Source organism: Schistocerca cancellata, chromosome 4 (assembly GCF_023864275.1).
Source record: "Schistocerca cancellata isolate TAMUIC-IGC-003103 chromosome 4, iqSchCanc2.1, whole genome shotgun sequence".
NCBI classification, from domain to species: domain Eukaryota; kingdom Metazoa; phylum Arthropoda; class Insecta; order Orthoptera; family Acrididae; genus Schistocerca; species Schistocerca cancellata.
The window spans coordinates 849526391-849552905 of record NC_064629.1 but is presented as its reverse complement, the minus strand read 5'-3'; the positions used below and the strand labels follow the sequence as shown (position 1 = coordinate 849552905).

At 44.7% G+C, this 26515-nt stretch overlaps 1 protein-coding gene across 1 annotated transcript in view; it reads right to left on the bottom strand.

Moving 5' to 3' along the window:
- The window catches only part of LOC126184472 (uncharacterized), a gene marked incomplete at its 5' end in the record, with an annotated part of 580042 nt that overhangs the window by 206134 nt on the left and 347393 nt on the right, over window positions 1–26515 (bottom strand). The window contains one exon of the mRNA XM_049926864.1: window positions 21939–22185. Coding sequence (XP_049782821.1) covers window positions 21939–22185 — 247 coding nt within the window. The remainder of the gene's footprint in view (window positions 1–21938; window positions 22186–26515) is intronic.

The window sequence follows — 26515 nt, the reverse complement described above, 5'->3', positions numbered from 1 at the left end:
AATGAACAATGAAGCCTCTGAAAGTAATGACGACATTTGTGCTTGGTCAAACGCTAATGAAAAAGATACAGCGTACGGCAGCACTATAGTCTAATACGTGACCTGACATCGGTTTGATGTACCGCAGTTGAAATAAGTCCAAATTATCCAGTAAAAACAGAGTTATTTTCATTCCGCTTTGCCATGATGCCGCGTCAGTTTCTCACCGTTACGTTAACCATTTTGTGTGTGAATGTAGCAATGAACTATGAAGAGACATTAAAAATAGAGGTAAAATTAAAGAGAAACATGTCTAATTGTCCATTCTGTAATTTTGTGGCTCTTCCTCATTGCTAAGATACGCTCATAGCACAAACCGAGCGCCTGCGTTTATTGATAGCGCGTTTCATCTTCTTCAGTGTAGGAGTTTTCTTTTGTAATACAGAATTCTGATTGAAACATTGAGTTTTCCTGCCATACACTTTCACCAGCAGAATACGGTGAAAATTTGCTCCCTTCCTGTGCTGCTCGGGTTGAACATGCAGACTTTATGGATTCCCCGCGCTGCGGAATGCAGAGCACACAATCGTTAAAGCAAATTTCTGCCTCTGGCTTCCTAAACAATTCAGTGTTCTCCGAAAGCATCAGGCTGATATGTACACAGTGAGTTAAGGACATCGAAGCGAATATCTCTGTGCCTTTACAACGTTGCAAAACTATTTAGCGGCGTACATATTGTTACAATCATGTATGACAGTAAAATTTTCGTAAAATTTATAGAGACACTATGTCTGTAAATACGGCAAACATGTAATTAAATCAACGTAATGAGTGATATTTAGCCCATGTACGACCAACAGTGATATTAAGAAACAATCACATATGCAGTACAAACCACAAAAATAGTAAATGCACTCGTACACAATCTGCTTACGCAAAGTAACAGGATTTGAATGTATCCCAGTGATATCATCGCAGCTACTGTACAAACTTCATGAAATAAACACTAGCCCAACGAAATCAGAAAATGCAATAACAGGTAAGCAAAAACTACTCTGATCCATAAAATTGCGGGAATTTACGCGTAACCAATCATTGTCTTCTGTTAATATTTCGAGTGTAAACCGTTCGGCCGTATCTGGAGTGCTCAGTGAAGAATGACGGTAAAGCGCTCCTGTCCACTACATATACCGAAAGGGCGAGCCAATTGCGCATGCGTACTCGGAAGATAGTAGTGGATGTAATATGGCTAGTTCCGAAGATGGCTAAACGGACTACAGCCGAAATTTCAGCAAGCTGACAAAGTTGGTTACTGCTGGATTCCCGTAATTTTATAGATCAAGTAATACACCATGAGAACATGAAGATTTAAAGAACTACTCTTTTCGGAATATAAAATTTAGGCTCCTTAGTTGCCTATTCACATGTAAACCTATATGTTGACTAGCGTATTGCAGCTGCGCGAAGAAGAAGAAGAAGAATCAGGGTCTAACGTCGCGTCCACGGTGACGTCTTCAGAAACGGAGCTGAAGGTCTTATTTGGGATCCATGGAATAGAAAATTGGACGTGCTCTATCAAAAAAATCATCTCGTCATTCACATCGAGCGATTTGGTGGAATCTCGGGAAACCTAAATGTGGGATTTGAACAACAGTCCTCGTAAAAGAGAATCCAGAGCCTTGCCCCTGCGGAATTTCTCACAATCGTTGCAGCTCGAGACCACTTTTGCTGTGGGCGGGACGGTGTTTTGCAGCGCTGATATTTTGTTACTATTTGATCGAGTTCCACACACGTTATGTCGCTCAAGTCTTCTTCGAAAGATCTTTCGGATTCACCAGAAAATAATAGTATATACACTATCTGATCAAACGTATCCGAAGACGCCTGTGCCATGCGGAATTCGCCACTAAATGTCAAGAGAGGCAGATACGTCAGTATAAAAGGAGGCAAGGAATACTGTGTTTTCAGTAAAGAGGCGGTAAGTAACAGAAAGGCACAAATTCGGACATGGACTGGTCATTCTACATCTACCTACAGCTATCTAGCCCGCCCTGTTGGCCGTGTGGTCTAACGCGCGGCTTTCCGGGCGGGAAGGAGCGCCTGGTCCCCGGCACGAATCCGCCCGGCAGATTTGTGTCGAGGTCTGTCGAGGCCCGGTGAACCCGCCAGTCTGTGGATGGTTTTTAGGCGGTTTTCTATCTGCCTCGGCGAATGCGGGCTGGTTCCCCTTATTCCGCCTCAGTTACACTATGTCGGCGATTGCTCCGCAAACAAGTTCTCCACGTACGCGTACACCACGCAAACATAGGGGTTACACTCGTCTGGTGTGCCGAACCGCACAATAACCCTGGGTTCGGTGTGGGGCGGGGGAGGGGTGAAGTGGACTGCGGTAGTCGTCGTGGGGTTGTGGACCACTGCGGCTGCGGCGGGGACGGAGCCTCTCCGTCGTTTCTAGGTCCCCGGTTAACATACAATACAATAAAATACATCTATCTACATACTCCGCAAGCCATCATACGGTGCTTGGTGGAGAATTTAGTCATTTTCTTTCCTGTTCCACTTACAAATAAGGCGAGGATGCCTCCGTACGAGCCCTAATTTCTCTTATATTTGCGGCCCTTATGTGAAATGTACGTTAGCGGCAGCAGAAACGTTCTCCAGTCAGATTCAGCTGCCAGTTCTCTAAATTTTCTCACTAGTGTTTCTCGAAAAGAACATCCTCTTTCTTCCATGGATTTCCATTCGAGTTCCGGACGCACCTCTGTTAGACTTTCGTGTTGTTCGAATCTACCGCTAACAAACCGAGCAGCCCGCCTCTGAATTGCTTCGACGTCTTCATTCAATCCTACCTGGTGTGGATTGCAAACACTAGAGCAGTACTCAAAAATGTGTCGCGTTAGTGTCCTATATGCGGTCTCTTTTATAGATGAACCACAATTTCCTAAAATTATTTATCTACATTATCAAGTTTAACATTCACCTACCCTACTACAATCCTTACGTGCTTGTTCCATTTCATATCGCATTGCGTCGTTACGCCTAGGTATGTAATCGACGTGACTGTGTGAACCAGCGGATTACAATTCTGTATTCGAGCATTACGGGTTTGTTTTTCCTACTCATCGGCATTAACTCACAATTTCCTACATTTAGAGTCATCGTCTAACCTCCTACAATCACTCACCTTTCCGTACACCACAGCGTCGTCAGCAAAAGGCCGCAGATTGCTGCTCACCCTGTCCGCCAGATCATTCATATGCATAAAAAAATTACAGCGGTCCTATCACACTTCCAGGACCACTCCTGTCGATGCCCTTGTCTCTGACGAACGCTCGCTGGCGAGGACAACGTACTGGGTTCTGGTACTTAAGAAGTATTCGAGCGTCTCACATATCTAGCAACCTATTTGATAAGCTCTTACTTTCGTAAACAGCATGCAGTGCGGCACAGTTCCAGGCGCTTTCCGGGAATCTAGGAATACGGAATCTGTCTGTTGTTCTTCATCCATAGCTCGCTGGATATCATGTTTCGAAAGGAAAACTGAGTTTAGGACAAGCGATGCTTTCTAAAATCGCAGTGATTCGTAGACAGAAGATTTGTTTTGTATGTAGAAAATGACAGCGAATCTATCACACTTCTCTGGGTCACTCCTGACGATACCCTTCTCTGTGATGAACATTCGCCGCAGAGGACAACTGGATTGAATATCATCTGAGTAACAAATCAATCAGGAACATTTCAACCCTTCTAAAGTTACGAAAGTCGACTGTTGGTTATGCCACTGTGAGGTAGGAATACGAAGGAAGAACTACAGTTGAAGCAAGACCAGGCAGATATCTTGTACTCACGGTCAGGAACCGTCGAGCACTGTGGAGAATGGTTGTAAAATATCGCATGAAGTCAATGAAAGAAATCATTGGTGAGTTCCAAAGTACTACGAGCAGTTCAGCACATTGCTGTAGTCAGTGATAAGAGACGCTCGAGGTGGTGTAAAGAGCGATGCCACTGGACAGTGGATGGCTGGAAATGAGTGATTTGGAGTGATAACTAACGCTATACCTTGCGGCAATACGATGGAACTGGTTGGGTTTGGCGAATAGCTGGTGAATCTTATCCTCCATCATGTCTAGTGTCAACAGTGAAGTACGAAGAGGATAGCGTTACGATATGGGGGTGTTTTTCGTGGATAGGATGTGCTCCCCTTCTTGCGCTTAAGAAAACGATACATACAGAAGAATATCAACATATTTCGCACCAGTGAGTACTGCGTTCAGTAATGGAAAAGTTCTGAGACGATAATTGTTTATATTAGTATAGCAGCGCACTCTGTCACAAAACAGCTTCTGTGAGGCAACCGTATGTGGACAGTAACATTCCTGGAAGGGTTTGACTTGCACAGATTCCCAAGTCGAACGCACTGTAACACGTCTGGGATGGATTATAAAGTCAGCTTAGCTCTATAACCCAGCGTCCAACATCACTACCTTCTCTGGTTTTGGCTCTTGATGAAGAAGGGCTGCCAATCCTCCATAGACATTTAGACACCCCACTGAAAGTGTCCACGGCTGAGTTCAAGCCGTCGTAAAGGCCAATGGTTGAATCACCTGATATTTATGTCAAGGAGTAGGTTTGTGCCAACGACCTTTCCGCAGTGGTAACACCAGTTCCCGTCAGATCACCGAAGTTAAGCGCTGTCGGGCTGAGCCAGCACTTGGATGGGTGACCATCCGGTCTGCCGACCGCTGTTGGTAAACGGGGTGCACTGAGCCCTTGTGAGGCAAACTGAGGAGCTACTTCATTTGGAAATAGCGGCTCCGGTCTCGTCAACTGACATACGGCCGAGAGAGCGGGGTGCTGACCACATGCCCCTCCATATCCGCATCCAGTGATGCCTGTGGACTGAGGATGACACGGCGGCCGGTCGGTAAAGTTGGGTCAGTTTCAAAGTACCTGCGTACGTCAAAAAATTCGCCGTATTGCCCGTCATGACTTAGCGAAAACCGGGCCTTGATATATTTTCCCGTTCTACAAATACTTCAGGCTCAAAAATGGTTCAAATAGCTCTGAGCAGTATGGGGCTTAACATCTGAGGTCATCAGTCCCCTAGAACTTAGAACCACTTAAACCTAACTAACCTAAGGACATCACACACATCCATGCCCGAGGCAGGATTCGAACATGCGACTGTAGCGGTCGCACGGTTCCAAACTGTAGCGCCTAGAAACGCTCGGCCACTACGGTCGGCTATTGAAGTTACTGACTCCACAAAAACCCTGGTCGCATTTTCAATACCGAGAGTGAGACACATTCTGCCACACATATGACATACATGCCAATTGTTCTGAACTTACTGTGCATAATTTAGCGTGAAACTGTGGATTTTGACGCAGGCTTAAGTTCTACTGGTAATTTTATTGCAGATATCGTTGGAGTCCAAATTCATTTACGGTCACATATCTCCCCTGCTTGGCCATGGTTAATATTGGGCGATATTGTTCTGGCCTCCGATGTACTTTGCTATCTATCGAAAACACAGTGATGTCCGGAGACGACATTTTGTGGCATATTCAGAGCTGCGAATCTAATATCTCTGTCCAACCTGCTTGATGGCGTCCGATTGGGCTTTCCTACACATTAGGATGTAAGGGGCGCCATGCGGCATTAAGTTATACAATTCGCTGCGATACTAAAAACTGCTTACAAAGACAAATGTAAACACGACTGAAACGTTGTGGACTCATGCATTCGATACATTGAATCAACTGCCTACTAGGAGCAAGGAATATGCCTTTTCCATGCAGATGGCTCAATTTTGGTTTGTGGAAAAATACAATGAGTTCTTTCCTTCCCTCTTTCTGTTTCATCTCTTTTCCAGAATATTCTTAACATTTAAACAATAGGGTGAATACAGAGGAAACTCTAAAATCATGTGCATTATGCAGGGACCATCCGTTTGGAGGGAGTACAGACGAATTATTCAAAATTTTTAATTCTTAGTTCATTTCGGTCAGAGACCGCTCACAGCCTGACCAGCGTCCCAACACGTGATGGTGGGCTAAGCATGGTTCTCACGGCAAGGATTGCTGATGTACAGACGTCCTGGTAAAAAATCGGTCGCAATTTTCGTCCACTAGAAGCTTAGGAAAATTTCAGTGAAATTCAAGACGTTGTTAGCTGAGGGCTAGTACAAAGACACTTCGCCCTCTTGGCTCATCATCATCATCATCATCATTTAAGACTGATTATGCCTTTCAGCGTTCAGTCTGGAGCATAGTCCCCCTTATAAAATTCCTCCATGATCCCCTATTCAGTGCTAACATTGGTGCCTCTTCTGATGTTAAGCCTATTACATCAAAATCGTTCTTAACCGAATCCGGGTATCTTCTCCTTGGTCTAACCCGACTCCTCCTACCCTCTACTGCTGAATCCATGGGTCTATTGGGTAACCTTGCTTCTCCCATGCGTGTAACATGACCCCACCATCTAAGCCTGTTCGCGCTGACTGCTACATCTATAGAGTTCATTCCCAGTTTTTCTTTGATTTCCTCATTGTGGACACCCTCCTGCCATTGTTCCCATCTACTAGTACCTGGCCGGCCGCGGTGGCCGTGGGTGTCTAGGCGCGTCAGTCCGGAACCGCGAGACTGCTACGGTCGCAGGTTCGAATCATGCCTCGGGCATGGATGTGTGTGATGTCCTTAGGTTAGTTAGGTTTAAGTAGTTCTAAGTTCTACGGGGCTGATGACCTCAGATGTTAAGTCCCATAGTGCTCAGATCCATTTGAACCATTTTGAACTAGTACCTGCAATCATCCTAGCTACTTTCATATCCGTAACCTCAACCTTATTGATAAGGTAACCTGAATCCACCCAGCTTTCGCTCCCATACAACAAATTTGGTCAAAAGATTGAACGGTGCACAGATAACTTAGTCTTGGTACTGACTTCCTTCTTGCAGAAGAGAGTAGATCGTAGCTGAGCGCTCACTGCATTAGCTTTGCTACACCTCGCTTCCAGTTCTTTCACTATGTTGCCATCCTGTGAGAATATGCATCCTAAGTACTTTAAACCGTCCACCTGTTCTAACTTTGTTCCTCCTATTTGGCCCTCAATCCGTTTATATCGTTTTCCACTGACATTACTTTTGTTTTGGAGATGCTAATCTTCATACCATAGCCCTTTCATTTCTGATCTAGCTCTGAAATATTACTTTGCAAACTTTCAATCGAATCTGCCATCACAACTAAGTCATCCGCATATGAGAGACTGCTTATTTTGTGTTCACATATCTTAATCTCACCCAGCCAGTCAATTGTTTTCAACATATGATCCAAAAATAATATGAACAGTGGAGACAGGTTGCAGCCTTGTCTTATCCCTGAAACTACTCTGAACCATGAACTCAATTTACCGTCAACACTAACTGCTGCCTGACTATCTATGTAAAGGCCTTTATTTAATTGCTCGCAAAAGTTTGCCTCCTATTCCATAATCTTGTAGAACAGACAATAACTTCCTCCTAGGAACCCGGTCATATGTCTTTTCTAGATCTATAAAGCATAGATACAATTCCCTGTTCCACTCATAACACTTCTCCATTATTTGCTGTAAGCTAAAGATCTGGTTCTGACAACCTCTGAGAGGCCTAAACCCACACTGATTTTCATCCAATTGGTCCTCAACTAATACTCGCACTTCCCTTTCAACAATACCTGAGAAGATATTACCCACAACGCTGATTAAAGAGGTACCTCTGTAGTTGTTACAATCTTTTCTGTTTCCATGTTTAAAGATTGGTGTGATTACTGCTTTCGTCCAGTCTGATGGAACCTGTCCCGACTCCCACGCCATTTCAATTATCCTGTGTAGCCATTTAAGACCTGACATTCCACTGTATTTGATGAGTTCCGACTTAATTTCATCCACCCCAGCCGCTTTATTGCACTGCAATCTATTGACCATTTTCTCCACTTCCTCAGATGTGATCATATTTCCATCAACATTCCTATCCCATTGTACATCGAAATCTGAAACATTACTGATCGTATTTTCTCCTAAATTGAGCAACTCTTCAAAATATTCCCTCCATCTGCCCAAGGCATCCACAGGATTCACCAGCAGTTTTACTGACCTATCCAAAATATTTGTCGTTTCCTTCTTACCTCCCTTTCGAAGACTGCTAATTACACTCCAGAATGGTTTTCCAGCAGTTTGACACAAAGTCTCCAACCTGTTTCAAAAGTCTTCCCAGGATTTCTTCTTGGATGCTGCAATTATCTGTTTGGCTTTGTTTCTTTCTTCACCATAACTTTCTCTGTCTACCTGAGTTCCAGTATGTAGCCATTTTTGATACGCCCTCTTGGCTGCCGGCTTCAAATTTCTAACATGTCCTTTTTCCTGCTCTGATACGCTTTGGCTGTAAAAGCTTCCAAGAACTTACCTAGGTGCGCCATATGTATCCCTTATAGAGCAATAAACAACCAGATTCATTTAGTTCTCGGTTTACAAACACAGCCGGCCGGAGTGGCCGAGCGGTTCTGGCCCTGCAGTCTGGAACCGCACAACCGCTACGGTCGCAGGTTCGCATCCTGCCTCGGGCATGGATGTGTGTGCTATCCTTAAGTTGGTTAGGTTTAAGTAGTTCTAAGTTCTAGGGGACTGATGACCTCAGAAGTTAAGTCCCATAGTGCTCAGACCCATTTGAACCATTTTACAAACACAACTATCCTGGATGTCTGCCCATCCGCCTATCCGAAACCCATCTTGTACATCTGGTGTCAGAAGTAGGATAAATACCACTTTTCGATTGGGTGCCACCATGAACATGCTAACCACGGACAGAAGCCATAACTTTTTGTGTGGCCTGTAGCCATTTCTAGCTTGCTTTAGGCAGCGCTGCAGGTGTGAACTTTGCCCATTTCATCCGGCACTGGCACAGCACCTGACGTTCAGGTATCCAAGGCTTACCAGGGTTCTATAAGCAGACGAATGCGTAGTTTGTTAGGAAGAACAAGTCTTAAATTTGAAAATAATATCATTAATGAATGTAATAAGAGGAAAATTAATAGCCTCCACTATCCACAACTTAACCTTATTCTTGCACAAAGAGGAGTTGCCGTAAAAATAATTGACCACCTCCCTTGTGATTCGGAGTGCCACGGAGTGTAGCGGCAGTGGGGAGTCTGGTGCGTCGCATGCTACACCCCAGGTGTTACATGCTTCACCCACTGTCCATGATGTCGAGACATCTTCGTGGGTACCGTACGTGGTTGGGCCACCCTCTCTCCAAGGGGAGTGGCGGGTTCAGCGGCGTTCGCGGCACACGAGGCGGAGGGTCAGTGTGGAGGCTGGCCGTGTGACATCACCCGCTCTGCCTGTAAGTGGACATGTGGCCGCTCCTTCAGCAAGGTCCTAGCAGGCACGCGGGCGGAGAGGTTTATTAGGGATTGGGAGCTCCAATGTTAGGCGGGTGATGGAGGCCCTTAGGGCAAAAGCGGAAAGGTCGGAGAAGAAGGCCAGTGTTCACTCTGTCTGCTTGCCGGGGCCTCTCATCCAAGATGTGGAGGAGGTCCTGCCGGTAGCGACAGAGAGCACTGGGTGCACCCGACTGCAAATTGTTGCTCATGTCGGCACCAGTGACTCCTGCCGTCTGGGTTCAGAGGTCATCAGCAGTTCATACAGGCGGTTGGCGGAGTTGGTGAAGGCGGAAAGCCTCACTCGCGGGGTGGAATCTGAGCTAACTATTTGTAGTATCGTTCCCAGAACCGATCACGGTCCTCTGGTTTGGAGCCGAGTGGGAGGCTTAAACCAGAGACTCAGACGATTCTGCGGAGATGTGGGGTGCAAATTTCTCGACCTCCGCTATCGGGTGGAGAAATGTAGGGTCCCCCTGAATAGGTCAGGCGTGCACTACACTCAGGAAGCGGCTACAAGGGTAGCAGAGTACGTGTGGAGTGCACATGTGGGTTTTTTAGGTTAGAGACTTTCCTCCCTAGGCCCGACAAGGCGCCTCCTGAGACGCGGCAAGGTAAGAGTAGGCAAAATGCAACAGGGATTAACAATATTAATGTGCTAATAGTAAACTGCAGGAGCGTCTATAGAAAGGTCCCAGAACTGCTCTCATTAATAAACGGTCACAATGCCCACATAGTATTAGGGACAGAAAGTTGGCTGAAACCAGATGTAAACAGTAATGAAATTCTAAACTCAGATTGGAATGTATACCGCAGAGACAGGCTGGACAGTGAAGGGGGAGGCGTGCTTATAGCGATAAGAAGCGCAATAGTATCGCAGGAAATTGACGGAGATCCGAAATGTGAAATTATTTGGGTGAAGGTCACGGTTAAAGCAGGCTCAGACATGATAATTGGATGTCTCTATAAGCCCCCTGGCTCAGCAGCTGTTGTGGCAGAGCACCTGAAGGATAATTTGGAAAATATCTTGAGTAGATTTCCCCACCATGTTATAGTTCTGGGTGGAGATTTTAATTTTCCGCATATAGACTGGGAGACTCAAACGTTCATTACGGGTGGCAGGGACAAAGAATCCAATGAAATTTTTTAAAGTGCTTTATCTGAAAACTACTTTGAGCAGTTAAACAGAGAACCGACTCGTGGGCGGTTCTAGGCGGTTCTAGGCACTCAGTCCGGAACCGCGCGGGCGGCTGCTACGGTCGCAGGTTCGAATCCTGCCTCGGGCATGGATGTGTGTGATGTCCTTAGGTTAGTTAGGTTTAAGTAGTTCTAAGTTCTAGGGGACTGATGACCACAAATGTTAAGTCCCATAGTGCTCAGAGCCATTTGAACCATTTGAACCGACTCGTGGCGATAACATATGAGACCTTCTGATGACAAACAGACCCGAACTATTTGAAACAGTTAACGCAGAACAGGGAATCAGCGATCATAAAGCGGTCACTGCATCGATTATTTCAGCCATAAATAGAAATATTAAAAAAGGTAGGAAGATTTTTCTGTTTATCAAAAGTGACAAAAAGCAGATTTCAGAGTACCTGACGGCTCAACACAAAAGTTTTGTCTGAAATACAGATAGTGTTGAGGATCAGTGGACAAAGTTCAAAACCATTGTACAATATGCGTTAGATGAGTATGTGCCAACCAAGACCGTAAGAGATGGAAAACAGCCACCGTGGTACAACAACCGAGTTAGAAAACTGCTGCGGAAGCAAAGGGAACTTCACAGCAAACATAAACATAGCCAAAGCTTTGCAGACAAACAAAAATTATGTGAAGCGAAATGTAGTGTAAGGAGGGCTATGCGAGAGGCGTTCAATGAATTCGAAAGTAAAGTTCTATGTACTGACTTGGCAGAAAATCCTAAGAAATTTTGGTCTTATGTCAAAGTGGTAGGTGGATCAAAACAAAATGTCCAGACACTCTGTGACCAAAATGGTACTGAAACAGAGGATGCTAGACTAAAGGTCGAAATACTAAGTGTCTTTATCCAAAGCTGTTTCACAGAGGAAGACTACACTGTAGTTCCTTCTCTAGATTGTCGCACAGATGACAAAATGGTAGATATCGAAATAGACGACAGAGAGATAAAGAAACAATGAAAATCGCTAAAAAGAGAAAAGGCCGCTGGACCTGATGGGATACCAGTTAGATTTTACACAGAGTACGCGAAGGAATTTGCCCCCCTTCTTACAGTGGCGTACCGTAGGTCTCTAGAAGAGCGTAGCGTTCCAAAGGATTGGAAAAGGGCATAGGTCATCCCCGTTTTCAAGAAGGGACGTCGAACAGATTTGCAGAACTATAGACCTATATCTCTAACGTCGATCAGTTGTAGAATTTTGGAACACGTATTATGTTCGAGTATAATGACTTTTCTGGAGACTAGAAATCTACTCTGTAGGAATCAGCATGGGTTTCGAAAAAGACGATCGTGTGAAACACAGCTCGCGCTATTCGTCCACGAGAGACAGAGGGCCATAGACATAGGTTCCCAGGTAGATGCCGTGTTTCTTGACTTCCGCAAGGCATTCGATACAGTTCCCCACAGTCGTTTAATGAACAAAGTAAGAGTATATGGACTATGAGGCCAATTGTGTGATTGGATTGAAGAGTTCCTAGATAACAGAACGCAGCATGTCATTCTCAATGGAGATAAGTCTTCCGAAGTAAGAGTGATTTCAGGTGTGCCGCAAGGGAATGTCGTATGACCGTTGCTATTTACAATATACATAAATGAACTTGTGGATGACATCGGAAGTTCACGGAGGCTTTTTGCGGATGATGCTGTGGTATATCGAGATGTTGTAACAATGGAAAATTGTACTGAAATGCAGGAGGATCTGCAGCGAATTGACGCATGGTGCAGGGAATGGCAATTGAATCTCAATGTAGACAAGTGTAATGTGCTGCGAATACATAGAAAGAAAGATCCCTTATCATTTATCTACAATATAGCAGGTCAGCAACTGGAAGCAGTTAATTGCATAAACTATCTGGGAGTAGGCATTAGGAGTGATTTAAAATGTAATGATCATTTAAAGTTGATCGTCGGTAAAGCAGATGCCAGACTGAGATTCATTGGAAGAATCCTAAGGAAATGCAATCTGAAAACAAAGGAAGTAGGTTACAGTACGCTTGTTCGCCCACTGCTTGAATATTGCTCAGCAGTGTGGGATTCGTACCAGATAGGTTTGATAGAAGAGATAGAGAAGATCCAACGGAGATCAGCGCGCTTCGTTACAGGATCATTTAGTAATTGCGAAAGCGTTACGTAGATGATAGATAAACTCCAGTGGAAGACTCTCCAAGAGAGGCGCTCAGTAGCTCGGTATGGGCTTTTGTGGAAGTTTCGAGAACATACCTTCACCTAGGACTCAAGCAGTATATTGCTCCCTCCTACGTATATTTCTCGAAGAGACCATGAGGATAAAATCAGAGAGATTGGAACCCACACAGAGGCATACCGACAATCAAAAAAATGGCTCTGAGCACTATGGGACTTAACATCTATGGTCATCAGTCCCCTAGAACTTAGAACTACTTAAACCTAACTAACCTAAGGACAGCACACAACACCCAGTCATCACGAGGCAGAGAAAATCCCTGACCCCGCCGGGAGTCGAACCCGGGAACGCAGGCGCGGGAAGCGAGAACGCTACCGCACGACCACGAGCTGCGGACATACCGACAGTCCTTCTTTCCACGAACAATACGAGACTGGAATAGAAGGGAGAACCGATAGAGGTACTCAAGGTACCCTCCGCCGCACACCTTCAGGTGGCTTGCGGAGTATGCATGTAGATGTATATGTAGATGTAGATGTAGTGCTGAAAACTGGTCAAAGTCTTAAAAACAAGCTGAGATACACTGTGTTTATAATTAAACTTTCGCTACTTGCTAGGATCCCCATGAAAAACGAGTGATAGTAGGACAAGAAACTTTGTGGAAACATTTGTAAGGACATTCTGAAGAGAAGTAATGAATAAACCATTTAAAGAAACACATATTAATTTACACATTGGATGGTAACATTTGGTTAGTGCATACCATGTTTGAGTTGCAGGTTACAAACTTTGCACAATGTGACGACCATCTGCATCCACAATAGCCTGGAACCGCACTGAAGATTGTTCTACTGCTGCCCGAAACAATGGTGGACAATGAAATGTTCAGTTGTCGTGACACAGTTCATCTACTGCTCGAAGACTGCACATTGCGTCCTACATTATTAGCCTTGGCAACAATAACTTCTTCAACAATTTGTGGCTCAACTGACCATCAGGTTCTCGCAGGAACAATTCCCAAATCGCCAGTTAATTTGAACTTCCGAATCATGTTCTTCAACTACGGTGCGGAAAAATGACTTCTCCGTATCTTTTAGTGCGCCGATACTCATGAAGAACAACAGAACTACTGCTGTTGTTTTGATAAAAAACAGTTTTGCAAGTAGAGTCCTGTTCACCTTGTCCAGATCCATGTTGACTGTCTGCAACTGTAATGCACACTCGATGCTTGTGTTTCAACCCTACGTCGGCGTGCCAGTATCGGCGCCTTAAGGGATGTTATGACACTAACGCTATTAACAACGGAAATACCGCAGTGCGCAGTCTGAACATCAGTTCTACAAAGTGGGGTACCCATATGATAAAAGTTCTCCGGCTAAACTAGCCCAAGTAGCGAAAGTATAATTATGACTACTTTGTATATCTTCTTGATAACTTCTTCTACGGTCTAGCAGAATTTCTGAATGGATAATATCGGTCTGTGGCTGGGATACATTTATCGAATTTTAGTGTAAATCTGTACATGTTATAAATCAAAGTTTCCCCCCACGTCTTCCTGTTTGTACATTATGGCTTACCTCAAGAACTACTGTAGAGATTTTGACATGGTTTTCACTAAAAGACAGACTGGTTCATGGGGAAGGTGTATAATTTATATTCATAGTAATATTTAGTATGTAATAGATTTACTGCTATCTACTGCATATTTAATTGGCAATTGAAGTGACATCTGTTTACAATAATGGGAGCTATATGCTGGCCAGCTACTGAGGAGGCGATATCTGTCGGGAAAAGCAGTAAACAGTCGCCGAATCTCGAGAGAGCGGCGAGGATTGACCAAAATCTATGTAAAAACTACGTGTAAATTATAACCCCTGCCGTGTTTTTTCTATGCCTGTGAATGCTAATCTCAGGGACTATTATAGTGATTTTGATACTATTTTCGCTAATAGATACATACCAAAATCTATGTAAAAACTACGTGTAAATTATAGCCCCTGCCGTGTTTTTTCTATGCCTGTGAATGCTAATCTCAGGGACTATTATAGTGATTTTGATACTATTTTCGCTAATAGATACATTGAACTACAAAAAAATGGTTCAAATGGCTCTGAGCACTATGGGACTTAACAGCTGTGGTCATCAGTCCCCTAGAACTTAGAACTACTTAAACCTAACTAACCTAAGGACATCACACACATCCATGCCCGAGGCAGGATTCGAACCTGCGACCGTAGCAGTCGCGCGGTTCCGGACTGCGCGCCTAGAACCGCGAGACCACCGCGGCCGGCCATTGACTCACACGGAAAGTTTGTGTGTCACTACATATCACGAACAAGTCGCCCGGCCATACATACGCTGGTGTCCAAAATTAAAGCAACAAACTGCTGCTTCCCCGTCCTGTGTCTCATTCACTATATAATCATATAAACTGTCAAAAGATGTCGTTACGATCGTGTTCTGCACGTAAGATGGCATTCCGATCAACGGACAACCACGCTAACAATGATGTCATGGCATCTATCAAGCGGGGTAGTGTTTGCAGGGTAGTTCCACATCCACAGTCACTTTGAACACAGTCACAGACGGTGCAGTATGGCACAGAGAAGATATGTACAGACTCTCTGCTGTGGAGGGCCATAGGAAGAATGGAAGCAGGAGACTTGCAAACTGATTTGGCCCGATGGCTTAATGTGAATCGTTCTGTTGTTTCTCGGATGAGGCGACAGTTTATAGATGCCAGGACAGGACCGATCACGTGTGACATCAGAAAGAGTGGACCATTATTTGACTGTAAGAACACCACGGTACCGCGCTAGTACTGCGTTGCAACTGGCATCTGACGTTGCAGCATCCACTGGACGTGTTGTATCGAGACAAACGGTGTACAGAAGGCTTCAGCAGAGTGTCTTTTATTGTTGGAAACCTGATGTCTGTTTACCTTTGGCGTGTCTTCGAAGAAGGGAACGTCTAGAGGGGAGCCGTCCACATGCCACCTGGACGGTCGAACAGTCGGCCAATGTTCTTTTCACAGATGAGTCACGATTTGGTCTGGAGAGTGATCTCGACGGATTCGCATTTGGAGGGCACGTGTAACACGATTTTAGGACCCAAAAGTTGTGGCAAGAGGCCGATATCGTGGAGGATCCTTAATGGTGTGGGCAGGGATTATGTTGACCAGAATGAGATTTTTCACTCTGCAGCGGAGTGTGCGCTGATATGAAACTTCCTGGCAGATTAAAACTGTGTGCCCGACCGAGACTCGAACTCGGGACCTTTGCCTTTCGCGGACAAGTGCTCTACCATCTGAGCTGTGAGGACCGGGCGTGAATCGTGCTTCGGTAGCTCAGATGGTAGAGCACTTGCCCGCGAAAGGCAAAGGTCCCGAGTTCGAGTCTCGGTCGGGCACACAGTTTTAATCTGCCAGGAAGTTTCATATCAGCGCACACTCCGCTGCAGAGTGAAAATCTCATTCTGGAAACATCCCCCAGGCTGTGGCTAAGCCATGTCTCCGCAATATCCTTACTTTCAGGAGTGCTAGTTCTGCAAGGTTCGCAGGAGAGCTTCTGTAAAGTTTGGAAGGTAGGAGACGAGATACTGGCAGAAGTAAAGCTGTGAGGACCGGGCGTGAGTCGTGCTTCGGTAGCTCAGATGGTAGAGCACTTGCCCGCGAAAAGCAAAGGTCCCGAGTTCGAGTCTCGGTCGGACACACTAATTTAATCTGCCAGGAAGTTTCATTATGTTGACCACTCGAACACCTCTTCATGACATTGTACAGGTGAATCAACAAGATTTAACTGCTGTCAGGTACCATGACGAGATCTCGGGATCTCATGCGCGGTTGTTGCGAGGTGCTGTGAGTCCAGACTTCATACTGATGGGCGATAATGCTCGACCTCATAGAGCACCGGTGGTTGATGTTTTTATGGAGACGGAAGATACTCCATAAATAGCGTGAGCTACTCGCTCTCCCGATTTGTATCCCATGGAGCATGTCAGGGATGCAATAGGGAGACGGGCTGCATCAAGTCAACCTCCACCGACAATTCTCCAAGAGTTTTGGGCAATTCTGCAGGAAGACTGGGCGTTATTGTCTCAACATGAGATTTACGACGTCATTTACAGCACGTCCCGTCGTTGTCAAGCCTGTTTTGGTGCCCGAGGTTGTCACACCTCATACTGAGCACATTAACCAGTTGTCAGAATGTACGTGCAAATACGTTAACTTGGAAAAGAACGAAGAACATTTTTGTTTACCGTTATGCATGTTGCAGTTGATTACGTTCTGTATTCTTTACATTGTTTCTACTTTACTATCACCTGCTTATATTGTTTTGTGGCAAAATAAACACAACCTTGCAAAATTTTCATTTGTTGCTTTAATTTTGGACACCAGTGTAGATACTCAGTGCTACCCGTGCGAATCCAGATCGGATTGCTAGTTGGAAGCAAAGAAACATCTTATGTATGTCAATCAACAGCATCTAGCCATGTTTTCAAAAGGAAAAAGTAGTTTTGTTAGTGTACGTACTAGATTTTTTACGTGGTACCGAGTTTATGACAGGTATCAACCAGAGAACATGGAAAACTAACTAAATTTACTTGTAGCTTTCACAGTTTCATGAGACAACCAGAGACGAGAGACCAATTGACGTCTATCTGAAATGTAAGGGCACATCGAGAATATATAATATTACGACGTAGCAGACGAAATGAACTTTGAAAGGAGAAGACAAGGATCTAAACAACTCCAGATTTTCCCGAGGAGAAAATTAGATTTAGTGTGGCTAACCACGCTGTCACGTATGTGGCTGACGGTTATAATCTCTCGGCCGCAGGCTGCAGCAGTGTTTCCACCGCTTTGTGCTAACAGTCTCTGATCCGCAATACCGCAGACTCTCATGAATATTGAACGAATTTGCATGCTCCCCTCGTATACAGTGACAGAACACTGACATGACGAGTATTTGGACGATTCTGATAACTTGGGACAGGATACCTTCTACAATGGGAGTGTTGCGGCTGCCATTAAAACTCGTAACTGCTATATTATGGCGCCTGTGTCTAGCGTAGCGTCATTAGTTACGTTGTCTGTTTATCGCAACAGAACAGGTTGCTGCTTTCCGTCGCATATTATTCCCAGGGCGCCATATTTTAGTACGGCACTTATCTGACACTGACAGTTATTCTCCCATAAAATGTTCAAATTCACTTATACAGCTATTCTTATAAAATTAATGAACGATGTGACGCAGTGCTGAGAAATTGTATTCGTATTTGGGAGAACGGCGGTTAAAATCCCATTCGGCCATACAGGTCTATATTTTCTGTCATTTCGCTAAATCACCTTCAGGCGAATGCTGAAGCAGTTCCTATGAAAGGCCGGCCGGGTTGGCCGAGTGGTTCTAGACGCTACAGTCTGGCACCACGCGACCGCTACGGTCGCAGGTTCGAATCCTGCCTCAGGCATGGATGTGTGTGATGTCCTTAGGTTAGTTAGGTTTAAGTAGTTCTACGTTCTAGGGGACTGATTACCTCAGATGTTAAGTCCCATAGTGCTCAAAGCCATTTGAACCAGTTCCTATGAAAGATAATGGCCGATTTCTTTCCCCTTCCCTCTCCAATCGGAGACTGTGCTCCGAATCTAATAACTGTGTCATCTACTCGTCGCTAAATACTAACATTCCTTCCTTTCTTGTCAAAATGCCAACTAATGAAACTGCATCCTTCTTTATGTCTCACGACATTCATCCGAAGATACTGCGCTCAAATCCTAACTGGCAAGTTTTTTATTTGCCGCAATGTCTACTTTTGGCAAAGGTTCGTATTCATGAAAATCGCCAAATTACCGAGCGCTCATTCATAGTTGTTCGTGTGAGTTTTAATGAGGCGACAACATTCTGCCTCCTACAGAACGGTGCATAACAATTTGCAGAGCATTTCGTAACAGAATTGCTAGCACATCGAAAATCGTCAAGTCATCTCATAGAATAGATATTGTGTTACACAGTGTCGAAATTATGGTGCTCAAGTAACCTAAAATTTGAGTGGCTAAAAGCATTAATTTTCGTACCTGTTGTTCAAAACGTTGAATTATATCTGTGGTAAGAATACAAAGAATCAGATATTCAAATACGAACAATATTAAATAAACCAACTCACCTAACATCACTTCTTCATGGCACATGCGGGGTGTAGGAGTACTCATTAATGAAACTGGGGAAGATATAAATAAGAACCAAGCTATACGGATTTTTCATCCCATTCCCCATAATCCGAGAGCTGATTCATAATGACTGCACCAATATGTTTAATGGGAACACTTGTTGCTCTTGAAGTTGCGCACTTGTAGTCACATTCGGAGACCATAACTACATGTGAATATGATCAGACTAGTTTGTGTATAGGTTTTCTGGATGAGCCCCGGATTCTGTCCAGTATGGGCGCAGTAAAAATGATATATCTCTCAGAGAATGGAATTATGCAGATATTTTACGCCTAGATAACGTAGGGAAAGGCTGGTCGTAGCTAAGTATCTGCTCTTTAATCATAGTTTTTTAACATAAGAAATTGGAAACAAAAACATTAAAACACGAAAAAGTAGATGTCATCATTAAAATTAGCGATATGGCAAAGAACGGTTAATGAGTAATTTAAAAAAAATTGCAATGAGATTAGAGATAACACTTCAGTAAGTAAATTAACCAAAGTCTTAGCCTCTTACGTTAACAAATTGTTTTCTAAACACACATAATTAACCAAGAAACACGTTTCTCCCCCTCTCTTTCCCTCTCTCTCTCTCTCTAAGGAAAACTCATTAAATATAACTTAATGCCTATTTTTAACGTGAATTTTACAATGTACGTATTCAGTTTTGTCAAGAGTATCAGTACTATTTAACTAGCTCTGTCAGTAATCAGACCGACTCCTTTCTGTGTGCCGGGTACTCAAAATACGAGGGCGTGCAGAAAAGTAAAGCCTCGGAGTATTGTATGTGACAACTGACAACTCTTAAAGCTTTTCAAATAAAACAAACGTTAGTAACATTCTACAGCTTCATTCTTCATGTCTACATACTTGCAGATAGAGGTCTTCGAATTGTAGCGTGTATCATGGCGGTGTGTAGCGTAACTACGTTAGTGCATGAGAAACAGCGCGCTGTAATCGAGTTTCGAATTCGAATAGTTCATCCACACATGGAACATTTGCTCCTTCTGCATGATAGTGCCAGACCACACACGAGCGCTACTACACATACAACAGTCCTATCATCGATCATCCTCCATCAATCTCGATTTGGTCCCATCATATTTTCTTCTGTTCCTAAAACTTGCACAACACTTTAGAGAACTTCAGCTTGATAGCGAAGGAGATAATCAAGCAGAGAGGTGTGTCAACAACGTCAAACACTCTACAGAGACGTTATCAACAAACTGGTCTCTCGTTGGAAGAATTGTGTTCGTCGCCAGTTTGACTATACTGAGAAATAAACATGTAGACATGAACAACAAAGATGTAAACTGTTGATAACTTTTGTTTTATTTAAAAAACTTGAGAGTTTTTGCATAAAAAATTCAGAGGCATTACTTTTCATCACGCCCTCGTATATAGGATTGACCTGGATTTCCCCACAGTCGCAGTGTGCGGATGGCAACATGATTTCTATGAAAGCATTTTCGGTAGCAGCGGTGGCTGTATTTACGTCTGACAAAGGTAATCAGTAACCGACTCGTGCTACTTTTGCCAGTGGAATCATGTTTCATATTCCAGCTTCCTACGTACCATTACGCGTTTGGTGTATGCGATTGGCTTTGTAGGAGTTGTTCAGCTCATCTTCGGGCTTCGACTCTTAAGTTCTATTCACTTTTTACCATTTTGCTGCCTACGGAAACTAGACGTTTAGCTGGGACACGTCTATCCTGTATTCTATTAATTACTGCGTTCTTTGGCAGTCCGTTTGCTTCCTCATTCCTGGCAATCCCAGTATGCCCCGTGATCCACAGGAATGATATGTACAATGGAATACCTTTTGTTATAAAAAAAAATGTTCATATGTGTGTGAAATCTTATGAGACTTAACTGCTAAGGTCGTCAGTTATTTCTTTCTTTTGCTTGTGCCTGTTTACCGCAGCCAGCCGCGGTGGCCGTGCGGTTCTAGGCGCTGCAGTCCGGAACCGCGGGACTGCTACGGTCGCAGGTTCGAATCCTGCCTCGGGCATGGATGTGTGTGTTGTCCTTAGGTTAGTTAGGTTTAAGTAGTTCTAAGTTCTAGGGGACTGATGACCTAAGATGTTAAGTCCCATAGTGCTCAGAGCCATTTGAACCATTTTGTTTACCGCAATGACGCAGGGTCGGCATGGTTAATCGGAATTGGCAAGGATAATTTAAGGGGTGGCATCTGGCCTTCCTGGCGCAAACCGTATCCCCGGGATGGAATTAGTGTACCCCAACTGTTTGTGTCTAGTGTAATCCATGGAATAGTGCAAATGTGTTCAGATGTCTGCGAGCCGTGTAACTGAGGCGGAACATGGGGACCAGCCCGGTATTCACCTAGTGGGATGTGGAAGACCGCCTAAAAACCACATCCAGGCTGGCCGGCACACCAGCCTCCGTCGTTGAGCCGCTGGGCAGATTCGATCCGGGGCTGGCGCACCTACCCGAGTCCAGGAAGCAGCGCAATAGCGCTCTCGGCTAACTTGGCGGGTCTGCTAAGGTCATAAGTCTCTAAGCTTCAACACTACTTAACCTACATTATCCTAACGACAAACACACACACCCAAGCCCGAGGGATGCCTCGAACCTCCGCCAGGACCAGCCGCACAGTCCATAACTGCAGCGCCCTCGACCGCTCGCCTAATTCCACGCGGCGCTTTTGTTATACCGCCGAAGGTATTGATATTTGTGCTGCAATGGTCCTGATGGAGATATGTCTATTTCTCAGGTCTAGTTAAACATTAGGACGGAATGCGATTCTGGGAAGGAACGTGGAGACGGAGTAATAGTAGAGAGTAGATTATGTCATGTATGCACTGTGAGGGTTGGTGTAATGGAAAGTGCTCTGGCAGTCTTTCTGGTGGAGAGTCGACCTAAACACAGATCAGTGTCACTTTTTGGATTTTTTACGGCTACATCGCTAACGAACATTTTTGATTTTGTTGCTATGGCAAACAGAAGTCGCAAGCGCAGCCGAGAGACGTACTTACAGAGGGGAGTGGCGCGAGCGACGAAGCTGCCGCTGCAGCCCAGCACGGCGAGCGGCACGTCGGAGAAGAACTCGATGAGCAGGAAGGGCCCCTCCGAGATGACGGTCAGCGGTACGTGCGGGCGGCCGCTCAGCTGCGCCAGCAGCGTCGCCGACAGCGAATCGCCGTCGCGCACCTTGAGCCAGTGCGAGCCGCACGGCAGCACCACGTGCTCGAACGTCAGCTTCAGCACCCAGCCGTCGTCCGCCTGCGGGCAGTCGCCTCAGCTTCATCTTCAAGTCGAGTCTACACCCACGGAAATAGGGAGTGCTACTCCGTGTATCAAACTGTTCTGTTTTTGAACTCGAAAGAGACTCCCCTACAACGTTTTAAATGTCTGTCTACTCATCTATTCGTACTGCACCTTTTGAAATTAGATGGCCTCTATCATATACACTACTGGTCATTATAATTGCTACACGACGAAGATGACGTGCTACAGAAGCGAAATTTAACAGACAGGAAGAAGATGCTGTGATATGCAAATGAATAGCTTTTCAGATATTTCGCACAAGCATGGCACCGGTGGCGACACCTACAACGTGCTGACATGAGGAAAGTTTCCAACCAATTTCTTATATACAAACAGCAGTTGACTGGCGTTGCCTGGTGAGACGTTGTTTTGATGCCTTGTGTAAGGAGGAGAAATGCGTACCATCACGTTTCCGACTTTGATAAAGATCGGATTGTAGCCTATCGCGATTGCGGTCTATCGTATCGCGACATTGCTGCTCGCGTTGGTTGAGATCCAATGACTGTTAGCGGAATATGGAAGCGGTGGGTTCAGGAGGGTAATACGGAACACCGTGCTGGGGACGTTTGCAACACAACAACCATCTGCACGAACAGTTCGACGACGTTTGCAGCAGCATGTACTATCAGCTCGGAGACCATGGCTACGGTTACCCTTGACGCTGCATCACAGACAGGAGCGCCTGCGATGGTGTACTCAACAACTAACCTGGGTGCACGAATGGCAAAACGTCATTTTTCGGATGAATCCAGATTCTGTTTACAGCATCATGATGGTCGCATCCGTGTTTGGCGACATCGCGGTGAACGCACATTGGAAGCGTGTATTCGTCATCGCCATACTGGCGTATCACCCGGCGTTATCGTATGGGGTGCCATTGGTTACACGTCTCGGTCACCTCTTGTTCGCATTGACGGCACTTTGAACAGTGGACGTTACATTTCAGATGTGTCACGACCCACGGCTCTACCCTTAATTCGATCCCTGTGAAACCCTACACTTCAGCAGGATAATGCACGACCGCATGTTGCAGGTGCTGTACGGACACAGGAAATGTTCGACTGCTGCCCTGGCCAGCACATTCTCCAGATCTCTCACCAATTGAAAACGTCTGGTCAATGGTGGCCGAGCAACTGGCTCGTCACAATACGCGAGTCACTACTCTTGATGAACTGTGGTATCGTGTTCAAGCTGCATGGGCAGCTGTACCTGTACACGCCATCCAAGCTCTGTTTGACTCAATGCCCAGGCGTATCAAGGCCGTTATTACGGCCAGAGGTGGTTGTTCTGGGTACTGATTTCTCAGGATCTAAACACCCAAACTGCGTGAAAATGTAATCACATGTCAGTTCTAGTATAATATATTTATCCAATGAATACCCGTTTATCATCTGCATTTCTTCTTGGTGTAGCAATTTTAATGGCCAGTAGTGTAACTTCTGAAGCCTTCCAGAGCTATTTGCTTCCTTAACGTCACCAAGAACGGAGTGATGGGATTAATACTTTCACGCCAACGTGTATTACCGGCGGTTCGCGCTTGACTCTGCCAGTTATGCGACTAACAGTAGAATAACGTGTGACATACATTCCCGGAAAAAAATTTGTACACCCTTTTAGACGTTTCAGATTCACTCAAAATTTATTGTTCCAACAGTGGATATGAAGTACATTGAAATGATTACGTTTACAGATCAATAGAACAAACGCTTCTGAGGCACTAGGTATCGACCCATGCCGAAGCACCCATATTGGTAGTGGTGTAGCTACCACCGGTAATGATGCAGGCGCTGATTCTGGCGTCCAGTCAATCGTACAGACGACGAATACTGTCCTGCTCGAACTGTTCACGTAGTTCTGTAATTGTTTTTGGTTGAAGAGTCGCACGAATCACTTCTCGTGCCATCATATCACACATGCTCGATTGGAGACAAGTTCAGCGATCGTGCTGGCCAGAGAACTTGCTGCACGTCTTGCAGAGTACGTTAAGTTTGGCGTGCAGTGTGTGGGCGAGCGTTATCATGTTGAAACAACACATCACGTTCCTGTTGCAAGAACGACAAAAGAATGGATCTAAGAAAATTGTGCACGTACCGCGCGCTGTTTAACGTGCCCTTCACAAACACCAGAGGAGTACGAGAGTTGTAGCTTATCATGCCCCGGACCTGGGTTGGGACCAGTGTGTCTCGCACAAATGCTCTCTACAAGATAGTGCTCACCAGGTATGCGTCGTATATGCAAACGACCATCACTTGGATGCAGGCAGAATAGGGTAAACACAGGTGGCGCTCTGGTACTATGCCACTATGCTGTGTGCTGGCGGACGACGTTGAAATCATTATAACTACATCTAGTATCCCCCGGGTGGCATATGCCGTCATTGGTCAAAATCGCCGTCGTCTTTCCAAGTGTACTTTTTTTTCGGCAGTGTTTACCTATCAGCCTGGCGCAATGAACAACTGTGAACACAATTTAGTGCGACCCTTCAAGGAGAGAAAAGGAGATCTCTGAACAAATATCACATAATTTGCCATTAATTTAGTACAAAATCATTTTATATTATCTCTCCTTCTTTAAAAAATAAAAATCCAATATATTAAAACATTAGCCCAGGGTGTTTGAATATGACAGCCGCCCTACGGTGAGAAACGGGAAAAGCAGCTCCACCAGATGAAACAACGCATGAATACTTGCGCCCCCGACAGCGAGGAACACAATTCGCAGCGCCGGCGTGAACTTGTTCAAAAGGGTGTAAGACAGGGCTACAGTATTTCTCCCGTACTGCTCAATCTACGCATCGAAGGAGCAATAACGTAAATATAAGGATGGTTCAGGAGAAGGATTCAAATTCAGTGTGAAAGGATGTCAATAATAAGATATGCAGATGACAGACCATCCTTGGTGGAAGTGAGGAAGGATTGCAGGACCTGTTGTACAGAATGAACAGTCTAATGAGCAGATACTCTTGACAGAAAGTAAACAAGAGAAAGATGAAAGTAATGAGGAGTATCACAAACGAGATTAGCGATAAATTTAACTTCAAAGTTGGGGGCCACGAACTAGCCAAAGTAAAGGAAGTCTGTTACCTTGAAAAAAAACCTAATACATTACGAACGAAGCAAGGGGGACATAAAGAAACAGACTAGCCCAGCGAATTAGGGTATTCTTGGCAAAAAGAAGTCTACCAGCATAAAATATCTGCGTTCATTTGAGGAAGAAATTTCTGTCAATGTATGTTAGGAGCACAGCATTGTATGGAAATGCATCAACCACTGTGGGAAAACTGGAAAAGAGGAGAATCGAAGCGTTTGGTATGTATTACAGAAAATGTAGAAAATTAGGTGGACTGATCAGATAAGAAATGAGGGGGTTCCTCGCAAAATTGATGAGAAAAGAAGTATGTAGGAAATATTGAGAAAAAGAGGGGACAGGATAGTAATACTTGTGTTAAAACATCAAATAATAATTTCCGTGGTACTTGATGGAGCTTTTCGGGGTGAGAGCTGTTGGGGAAGACAAATATTGAATTTATGGACGTTGGGTATAAGTGTGCTATTGTGAGTTGAAGAGTGTGAAACATGAGAAGAATTCGTTGCGGGCTGCATTAAATCAGTTAAAAAGCTCATGACCAAAAGTCACCACGTTTGTTATATCACATGCAACTAATATGATTTGTCTCTTAAATATCTTTCTGAGTGTTTATTCCGCAGGTGCATAGTCCACTGCTTTGCCATAGCTTCTCCATTTCGCTTTGCTGCCGACATTTTCAGGTTCTAAACAAATGATGTCTGTTCATCGATTTGTTGGATTTCCACGTGATTGTATGCCACCTGCTCAATTGGAGAGTAGTTTTTGCGACAGAGTTGTGCTGTCTTCCCATTACGTGACTGACCATCGGAATCAAACTTTACTCACTTTATCCACAATTCGGAAGATGTCAAATCTTTGTCGAACATCCTCAACTCTTACGTGGTCATATCGAGACTGCCCGAGAGTCCATCGAAGTATCTTGATCTCCGTTGTATGAAGGATCTGCTTATATGGCTTATACGTGTTGTCACTGGACGGCATTCTGCGCCATAAATGGGTACAGGGCTTACCATGGCGATTTAAATTTTTGTCTTTAGATGTAATAATGTGTGAGGTGTAAAATACAGGGAGCGAAAAGCTATTTACAATTTGTACAGAAACCAGATGGCAGTTATAAGAGTGGAGGGACATGAAAGGGAAGCAGTGGTTGGGAAGGGAGTAAGACAGGGTTGTAGCCTCTCCCCGATGTTATTCAATC